General features: G+C 38.1%; 1 protein-coding gene across 2 annotated transcripts; it reads left to right on the top strand.

Moving 5' to 3' along the window:
• Positions 1-338: 338 nt before the first annotated feature.
• Positions 339-10,051, top strand: LOC121415051 (forkhead box protein C1-A-like). Of its 2 annotated transcripts, none has more exons than XM_041608127.1 (7): positions 339-462; positions 1,475-1,802; positions 2,275-2,496; positions 4,119-4,530; positions 5,079-5,290; positions 5,802-6,144; positions 7,480-10,051. In XM_041608127.1, exons 2-7 carry the CDS (start codon positions 1,500-1,502, stop codon positions 7,656-7,658), a joined length of 1,671 nt encoding a protein of 556 aa, XP_041464061.1. In that variant the 5' UTR covers positions 339-462; positions 1,475-1,499; the 3' UTR covers positions 7,659-10,051. The 2 variants fall into 2 exon arrangements, with proteins under 2 accessions (XP_041464061.1, XP_041464060.1); XM_041608126.1 differs by having other exon boundaries at positions 2,275-2,505.
• Positions 10,052-10,560: the final 509 nt, after the last annotated feature.

The raw sequence follows: 10,560 nt of genomic DNA, 5'->3' as shown, positions 1-10,560 counted from the left end.
TGGAAACGTCATTTGATTTTATATGAAGGGAATACCCAGGTCCTATATACACAATATAATTTTAATTTTAAGCTTGTATCTTATTTTCTCTGTCAGTATCTAGCCCTGCTACTTTTGACATTTCAAAAGTCTAGGATGATCATAGGTCTGATAGAACAGACTACGGTATAGCAACAAAACGATTCTACGCATGCGCTGCCCAGATGTACGCTCGTTCATTCGCTCCACGATTACGTAATATCTCTATCGCCTCTCTAATTGGCTTAGAGTTGGGGGGGGGGGGGGAGGAGGGATAGAAAAGGTCTCCTATAAAGTGAAGTTACAAACGTAGTAGAAAGCTCATCTTGCCGAAAACCTTCCAATAGATCACATCTACTATCTCAGCATGCAGTGAGCTCCGCCCAAGTTGACACAACTCGTCTCATCAATCTTCACAGGCCCTCTAAATTCACCCCCTTTTTGGTGAGTTGAACTGGTTGAATTGTATTATTTTATAACAACAAATTAAATTTGTGGCAATTTTAGTCTTATTTTTTGTGATGGAGTGTTTGGAATTAATTTTAAAGATTGCTCATTTGTGTTGATTTATGCTTTAATCGAATTATATGTTTAAATATATTATTGTGTTCATATGCTGGCCCATATACGACTAGCTGTAGATCACATTTCGATCTTTAGTCGAAATTTGCAGAAATATATCTTGTGCAACTATATTGCTTCATATATCGAAATCATATGCTGTTTTAATGTAAAATTATATCTAAATTTTAGCTGTGGTATATTCACATCAAATCGATCCGTATTTCACATTTTCTCTTTTATATCAGTATTATATACCACATGATTTACTTTTTATTGTATCAACACTTTGTATGCTCTTGTAATTTACTTTAAATTGATATTGAATGATAATGGAAATCTATGCCAATGATAAGAATGTCCATTTGTATAAGATATTGTGATCATAAAGGGGTACTTCTTTGATGGAAATAAAAACGTTTTAACATAAGAATTATAAAGGGTTATTAAGAAGCGGAGAAATTTTGATATGAGATGATTTGAAGCACTGATTAAACAAAGAAAAAAATTAAATATTTCATCGAATTAGTATTTGGAGTTGTCGATAGTGAAAATTAAAGAAAAAAAAACTAGACTTTTTTATTAATACGAAATCGATGAATCCATCAACATCAAATATGTTTAAGAGAAAGATGGAAGGGCTTGAAGGGGATGCGACCTACATAGAAGGCACAGAATACAAGGCCCAGCAATGGCTTTGCGTTTCTGTCCCATGTTTTCTTCCTTCATCTAACTTTGGGCTAGGCCATATCCACGTGAAACACATGTTCAAGAATTAAAAGAATATGCTATTGATCATATACGCCCTCGTACATAGACATGATAGACCAGCTTCTTATGGATTGTTCCCGAAAATGGACTCTGAATAAAACTTATCTACGCTATTTTTTTGCAGGAAAAAAACCCGTACACTTTTCACAATGGAAACGCAGAGCGACGCCACCAAAGCCACCGACGCTGCCGAGGTCGTCGAGCCTCGACTCCAACAATCCCCCGACGTCGCCCCATCACGCCACGGAAAGAAACCATCTCGGGTCGATCTCCCTGGTAAAACCTACGCTGAGCTGATCGCAATGGCCATCAAGTCATCGCCCTCCCGAATGATGACGATCGTTGAGATTCAGAGGTTCTTTCAGGAGAACTTTTCTTGCTTTAGAACGTCCTATCGAGGATGGCACAATAGTATTCGACATAATCTATCAGCCCGCGAATGTTTTTACAAGGTATTTACGATACAAGCATCATTTGAATGCATATTAATTTACTACCCGTTTCACCTTTTTTCTTCTCCTTTAATATTTTCCTTCTCCTTGTTTTTTCTTCTCTTTCTCTCATCCCTCGTGAATGGTTTATTCTATTTATGAAATTCTGAAATAAGTATCATTTGAAAAAAACTAATTTTCTACAATATTCCCATCCATTCTCACTGTTTCCTTTTGTATTCCTTTACCAAGATTTGGTAATGCTTCTAAATAATGATAAAATATTTTTTTACAAGTAACATTTAGAAATTAAATGATTCTCCCATTTTCTACCACTTCTTTGTCTCTCCTTTCTTTCTTCCTTAATCTTTTTCTTTCTTTCTTTCTTTCTTTCATACTTTCTTTCTTCCTTATATATAATTTAGATCAATCATCAATCAATCAATCAATCAATCAATCAATCTATTTATCTATCCTTATCCTTCCATTTCAGGTACCCATCTTAGACAAGAGTCAGAAATGTCGCGTTCATTTCTGGATGCTGAATCCCAACTGTTCCCACTGTCGCGATGGCAACGGTCTTCTGGAAGAGGCACGCCAGTGGCGGAACAGGAGGATGATGGCCAAGCAGACGACCAGGAAACAACGACGTGGATCAAAGAAGAACGGGTCGTCGACCACCAGGAATGCTGACGGATTGAACTCGATAATAGAGGTAGAGAACGTGAGTTTGATTTGATTTTCCAATGTAAAAACAATATATTACGAGATAATATTAATATGATACTTGTTAAAATGACATTGGAGAGATTGGCCATGCTCAGCTGAGCCATTACAACCAAACTGTTCTGCTGAGGGGGTCCAGTTGAAGTTGAGTTCATATCTTGATACTTCTATTGGTGTAGTTCAGATAAAGAAAGCCACTCTTCATTGACTTCCCATAGTTACACATTTGTATTACCTCTCAGCAAAAAAAAATCACAATCGTCACTATTTCAATGAATGAATGTTTGGGTGTATTGTAAGAGGAAAAGTGCATTTTGCACCCATTTATGTGACCACAGTTACACTCTTCACAAATGGCTTGATTTTTTTTATCCATCGTAATTTTTATAGCTACAAATTTCAGGGCTGTCCACAGAGGATTCTATTGTTACTGGGGATGCTGAGCACAACACCCCCAGTATATAACAATATAATCCTCCGTGGCCAGGTCCATGACAAATTCAGTTTTTAAATTCATTCGAAGGAGCTGAAATATAATACCCCTTTATCTAAATTTCACAGAAGTGACACTTTTTATCTATTCACCTGTCGTGACTCTTTTTTTTGATGGACTCATCTAGCATCCACGATTGAGTCATAGCATAACAATCGCTAAAGAATCGTGATTAATGAAGTCACCGCCAAAGGTCTTAGATCATCATTTTCAATCTTTTATGATAATTAGAAATGCATTGAATTTCATTTGTTCACACTTTAAGGATGAATTTGTGGTGGATTTGGAGTGAAAACGCTCATTCGTTTAGTAACCTCATTAATCACTATTTCTAACCCGAATTCGACTGTGGTATTTTTTAGGCTGGAAAACGGGGGGGGGGGGGGGGTAAAATGGACCCCTTATATCTTGCTGTTGATCGTGCAATCACGACAAAAATCGACACGAACGTAATCTAAAAAACTGTATACATGTACTGTATTTTATTGTTCCAAAATTATTCAGATTAACTTTTGATTAATTAATTATGCTAATTTTCCCATGTATTCAGAATTCTACTTTAATTTTGAAATTAATTTTTTGCTAGTCACTATATCTTTAGGATTCCAAACCAACCATAAAGAACATTGGAAGCATTAATTGTTTTCAAATTTTTTCTCCGTTTTTTTTCAACGAAAAATTGTTTGCAATCTTTGATTAGCTGTTCTTGATAGATGATAGTAAAACAATGATACATATATCATTATAATATGAAATTTGGCTTGAAAAAAACATGCTTCGGATAATCCCGTTTTGAGATAGTTTAAGTTCAGACAGGCACTTCTAAAAAAATGTGTTATTTCAAACAGATAGGCGTTGGGAATCTCGGAGGTTGCGAGAAAATTTAAAACGGATCTTAAAAAGTCGTGAGCTTTTCGCGTTATAGATTTATCACAAAATAATGCCGAAGGGCTTCATTTATTTATGCCTTCCATAAAGAGGTCTTGTTTGGAACCATCACAATGTTCTTGACAATATCGTCGCAACAATCACTTTCGTACCCTTTTAATCTATTTATCTCAAATCATGCAGATAGCAATCCGTTATTAATCATGTAATTTTATGTTTCTAATAATTAGGGTAACGCCCGGCTCCCGTATCAACCTTTCCCATCGACAACTCCCCCTGTGCACCCGATAGAGATTAACACTACGGGCCAGTCATGCCATAGTCCTCATCAAGCACCATTACATTACGAGTCTGGCTTGGAATATCACGATTACCCATTCACATACCATAATCCCACCCAACCTTCTTGCCTCAAGTGCGGTGACGAAACGACCGGTGATTGCGAATACTGTGTGCTACTCGAAGTCGATGAGGAGGATGAGCCAACTCCGATGCGCCATTCGTCGTCGCCGTCGTCTTCAGCAGACTTCCTTACGAAAAGGATTGTGAGTGAGATGACGTCACAGGCGCGACCGCACTCCAGACTCTTCCGACTCTCCGTAAAGGAAGAGCCAAATGAATGGGACCTCCAAGACGGATCAGGTATGCTTTATTAATAAAATGCAAAACAGTGCATGGTATTAACGTTTAATTGCGAAACAAGCGAAACAAGCGTAATATTCAGAATCAAGCGTAAGCGTATATAACGGGGAGTTGCAATGGAACGCAAATCGAATACAAATTTACATAACGTTTTGTTTGAGAACTTACTATTGATTTGGAATTGGACATACGTTCCTTGTAACGATCAGTTCACATACGTTCCTTTTATAACTTGTTTCTTTAATTTTAAGGAATACTAATTATGCCGTAATTCTGGAAGGCGATGGGGGTCGTGATGTTATTTCGGAACAAGTCTCCCATACTTTCAGCCCTTTATTGCCCATCCTTCCCCATGGATGGGATCATGGGAGACACTTATATTTTTATAAAGTTATATTGGGTCTGCAAAGCATTATACAAATTTGAAATGCACATGATACCAAAAGTTCCGGGGTGGGGTTCCCCATACAACAGTAGCTGCTACACTGGTGTTCATTTTGGTAAAATTTCTTTAAGTTCAAATTATGTATCATTAATTTTATGCACAGTGCTAGATGACTTCGTCGATAGACGCGACCTACTTCCAACCGATGACAACTTTGACGCGTCCGCCTACGACGTCGAAGGTCAAATGACGGCTCCCCTGCACAGTCGACCAACATCCACCCATACAACGTTGTCGCCGTCAACCGTGCCGCCATTGACGCCATCGTCATCTCCAACATCGCCAGTGCAGTACCCGTTGGATTTATCTTGCCAGGTAACCGATATGTAATTTTGATTTCCATATTTTTTCCCTTTTTGATAATCGAATATGAAGGAGGGGGGGGGGGGGGGGCGGTCTCCCTCACCACATTACGTGCTATACAAGCGTTTCGTCGGCGGGTTTGGAGTGGGTTTCGTTGTTGTGATGTAGCATAGCATCACAAAGCTTCCATTGACCTTGGTCATTGACGAATGGATATTCTGCCTGTCCATGGGGTTTCAAAAAGCATCCTTAAGTGTTTTCAATGATCTTAATACGCACCCCTTAAACAAGTACAGCAGTGTGAAACCCTACCTTTAAGAAATATTAGCCACAGAACAACGGAACATAACATTCCCTCATTATTTTTACCATTAATTTTCATGAAGAAGAATGATAATGTGACAGTCCCGTCAAAGAGTAACAATAGTTCTTTTCTCGCACATGATTGTAAGTTACTTAACAACACCTGCTGGATGGTAATAATATTGTCATTTGTAATAAATCTTTCTTTCTTATCTTCCAGGGATCTTTTGGTTCCAACGGCCACACCCAGCCACAAAGCAAACCAAACAACCCAAGATACCATGCATATCATCCCAATCTTGTCTTCACCGCCGCATCTTCAGTTCACTCCAATGGGAAGCGCACCTTCCACGAACAAGGTTACCCCTCTGCTCAGTGCAGTCGACAACTTAAAGATTCTTATTGCTATGGTGACGACAGATTAGGAGGTGTCTTCCGCTATCCATCTGGGGATGTGGTCAGTGATGGCGATCAGATCAGGGATGATGGAAGAACTTCTAAGTTGACTGAGTTCACGGTGATTCATGGACAGGAATTCATCCATCGATCTAAAAATGACCGACGTAAGTGATTCTATGTTTCTCTTCTCCTCCTCGCGGTCTATACCATCGCCTCTCATCACCACCCCAGCTCTATACCTTTCTCTCGTATTTTCCTCCTCTTTAAAGCCCCGGCATCCCCTTTATGCTTTTCCTATTCATTTTATTCAAATCTTCAACTGGCCTTTTCCGTCTTTCCCATTCCTGTATTGTGTGTCTTTCTTCATCCGTTATTTTTTTCCCCTCCTCTCAAAGTCTCGCTCTTTTGGATTATCTGCCACTTTACACCCGTTGACTTTCTTCTTCCACATTTTATCTTTCCTCTCCCTCTCTTCACCTGTAATAGTTTACTATCACCCTGTCCATCTTGTCATCCATCCATCTTGTCATCCATCCATCCACCCACCCATTCATCCATCCACCCATCCCCGTCCATCCACCCATCCATCCATCCATCCATCCACACTGTTAAAAAAACCCTGATTTTACAGAAAAATAAAAGAAGATTTTGCAGAAAGCAATACCAGAATCATTCTTTAAATTCATGAAACAGGAATTTTTCTGCAATTTAACAGAACAGGTCTGTTAGAAAAAGGGGAAAAGAGTGTTTTATTTAAGGAAATTTGTAAGATTACACACACCAAATACCAATTTCCTGTAAGATTACGCAATCTGGTAAGATTACAGGTGTTCTCGAGACTCTGCTGCAGGAACTTCTTTTAGTTTAAGGATAAATTTTCTAACAGTGCACCCACCCATCCATCCATCCACCCATCCATTCATCCATCCATCCATCCTTCCTTCCTTCCTTCCACCCATCCATCCATCCACATCCATCCATCCACCCACCCATCCATCCATCCATCCATCCATCCATCCACCCACCCATCCATCATCATTCCATCCATCCATTCATCCATATTTCCTCTTCTGCATCTCGTATCCTATCTTTCTCCCAATCCTAGTTTTGCTCTTATTCTTATTTTATTCTTTCTTGTCTGCTATTCTCTCTTTCTTTCTCTCTTTCCCCATACTGTAATCTCGTTTATTTTCACGATCCTATTAACTGTCTTTAAACCTTCCATCATTCTGATTTTTATAAAGTCAGATCAATGTTTAAGAAGAATTATGATACCCGTGGTGGGGTTAGATTATCAAAGAGGAAATGCATTGCCTAGTTGAAAAAAAATTATGCTCTAATCCTTTACACAAACAATGTGTCTAATAAGAAGTAGAACGTTATAAGAGGTAATTCTTATACACCACCAGTGGTTTTTACTCACGACAATATCATGACTTTCCTATTACAGGTAACTACTTCTTTAATAACAAACGTAATCATAATTTTCATTCTTACAGAACCAACCCAAGACCTGAACCAACTGGCTTCTCTTCGCACCAACTTCCAAGGTCAGTGGACACCACCTCCTTCTCCTTTTGCCATGGGATCACCACCTGATACACACCAAACATCGCGATGCCCTGGCGGATTGCACGCCCCTTTCGCCCATTCACCCCAACATTCTTCTCTGATGTAAACGTTATTTTGGACTTCGACAGAGAGGGCGCTCTTCCCATGGTCTTCTATGACTTTAAACTAGTATCTCTTTATGATAGATCATCAGCATCTATGTCTGATATTTTCCCCGGACAAGAAATGTAGCTATAGGTCTCTGTTGAGGGTTGAAGAAGTGTATTCTGTGTAAGTGGATTCGAAATGGCACTTAAATCACGTTGCCAATGCTCTTCTATGAAATGATTTAAAAAATACTTTAAGATTCCAAACACTTCCGTAATAAAGGTCACGATCACGAATCAAGTTTTCTTTCAAAAGCAGCATGTTTCATTAAATCCAAACAATTAATGATAAAAGTGAGAAAATGTGCTTATATCAAATATTGTATCGGTACACTACGATGGAAGCCTCGCTCACCGGTAAAGCAGTAATATCAAAGGTTTATTTCCAATTCGTCCAAATGCCAACTCGTCTACTATCATTTTGTCTACCGTCAGTTCGTCCACTCACCATTTTTTCCAATAACCAGTTGGTCCAATAAAAGTTTAGTCCATATACCAATTTGTCTAATTGGACTAAGTGTTAATTGTAAAAGAATGAATGAAAATGAAATTGATACGAGATCAACTGGTTATGAGACGAAGTGATGATTGGATCCCTTATTGGACCAAATAATAATGATAATAATGTATACACTTCAGTTAGGAACCAGCAGGCCTTGCACAACAATGTTATTATTACCCTTCTCCAATCTAAATGCTGAGCGCCTATAGCAAGAAGGCAGAAGGTCCCATTTGTATAAGTCTTTGGTATGACTCAGCCGAGAATCGAACCCCCGACACACCGTTCATGAGGCGGACGGAATGACATTAGACTAAATGAAAGTAAACCATGTGGTGAGTGGACGAGTTGTCAGTAGACGAATTGGTAATTTACCATATCAAAATATTCAAGGTAACGACTTAATTTCATACTACATGGTTTAATTTTATAACTGCAATAAAAGCTTCTACGCAATTAAGTATAAGAACGAAGCAAGTTCATATATCTTACTTAAGTGGAGTTAAAATAATGGTTAATTGTTGAGTGTTACTGATATCTCGCTTTTCCACCCAAAATATGAATGAAAAACTGAACCAGCTTCCATGGAACATACCCAAAATCATTTGTTTTTTGCTGGTTTACTTGAAATGTTTAGTGATGGAATTTGGGCCTGTTTTTAATGATGTATTCCATTGGAACCTGCGGTTTATTATGGAACTGAAATTTGACGATATACCCATAACTCAACCTCATTATACGCAAAATGTTTAAGTATTGACAACAGCATGAAACAGTTGGTCATGATTTTGATTAGTGTGGGTGTTGGTGTTCAAAGCATAAACCAGATCGTGCTCAAACACCTAATATCAGTTTCATATAAGATTAAAATCTCATCACTAATGTATAACCCGGGGGTCACTGTCACTGCGTCCAAAATCACGCAATTTAATGGGTTGGTTTGGCTATGCACTCGCGTACATCAAAAGGGTGTCAAAATTGTCAAAAATCTTTTACCAGCTAAATAGTGCGTATGGTGAGTGGAAAGGGTATTATTTTACCCTATCATGCCTATCATGAAAATTGAATATTTGAGACATTATTTAGAGTGGGGAAATAAGAATTTGTTTCGGTTTGTCAAAGATTCTCGGAAAAACAATATTTTATTGGGGTCCATTTTGGAAGTCCATGGACGGGCTTCGTGCTCAAGTTGTATTGACAGCCCCCCCCCCCTTCCCACCTCGGCAGGATATCTAAGCGCATGCTGAACATCATCCCAGCTAATTCACACCAACCCCCATTACATTGTATACAATTTGTATGTTAGACAAGGGGCTAATGTAAAAACACTAACATTAAAAGGTGTTAGGTTTTCAACACAATAATTAACATAATTTTCAATTGTTCACTGCATGGCTGATGAACAAGTTTACCTCTTTCAACATAAATACGTATTTTTGAATTATGAACATTTAGCCAGGGTATATCCGGAGGGTCTCAAATGAAATTTATGAATGACATGCATTTCGATTCATTGTACATGTACTTCCAAAAGAAGAGATGATCACAAAATAATGTTTGAAATATCGCATGCATGTTGCATGATTTTTGAAAGCATACGTATGAACATTACCACGTTGAACAATAGTATTACTCCAAAACCAACTCAAGCAGCCTTTCTTGCTATTATTGTTTTAGTTTATATTAAAATTGTATAGATACAAGTCATAATATCATTATGATTATTGGTCTATCCAAGGATAAGAGCCATTGCTTAAAAAGGTGATCCAATTATGCTTTTTCAGGGAGTATAGTTACGAAATGATATAGATTATTGTTCCTTTAACCTGTGTAAATAAACAACGATACTTCAAATCATATACCTCAATTCTGCTATTTCGGTTGTCAAGACTATAACTTTTGTTGTCTTTAATAGTATGATAGGGAAAGTAATACATTTATACCTGTTTACCATACCTGTTTATCATTAAAAGAGAGGGAGGGCGAGAGGGGGTAGAGAGAGAGAGAGAGAGATAGAGAGGGCCTCAGGGGGGGGGGGGGGGTTGGAGAGGAGGGAGAGAGCCGGAGAGAGAGAGAAGGGGGGGGGGCTGAAGAAATATTGATTACACCTTTCTAAATGAATTGTTTTTGAAAGCAAAACAATAAAGCTTAAGGATTTAATATGCTAATCCTTCGTGTTCTTATTATTGGAAGGACATTTTAAACTGTAATGAAATGCTGATAACACAAATGTATTTTAAACCTCTTTGGAGGCAGTAAGGAAACTTTTTGGAATCAATGTTAACACTTCTGGCTTTATGGCTTTATTCTTTATGTAAACGGGTATTTACTTTCACTGTATATAATTCTTATACGTATTAATG

The sequence above is a fragment of the Lytechinus variegatus genome, chromosome 5 (genome assembly GCF_018143015.1).
Source record: "Lytechinus variegatus isolate NC3 chromosome 5, Lvar_3.0, whole genome shotgun sequence".
NCBI classification, from domain to species: domain Eukaryota; kingdom Metazoa; phylum Echinodermata; class Echinoidea; order Temnopleuroida; family Toxopneustidae; genus Lytechinus; species Lytechinus variegatus.
This window is presented reverse-complemented; position numbering and strand designations above follow the sequence as displayed.

Coding starts and splice junctions, on each gene's coding strand:
- LOC121415051 (XM_041608126.1), top strand. CDS start 1,500: ATGGAAACGCAGAGCGACGCCACCAAAGCCACCGACGCTGCCGAGGTC. Junction 1,803..2,274: donor CCCGCGAATGTTTTTACAAG/GTATTTACGATA, acceptor CTTCCATTTCAG/GTACCCATCTTAGACAAGAG. Junction 5,291..5,801: donor CGTTGGATTTATCTTGCCAG/GTAACCGATATG, acceptor CTTATCTTCCAG/GGATCTTTTGGTTCCAACGG.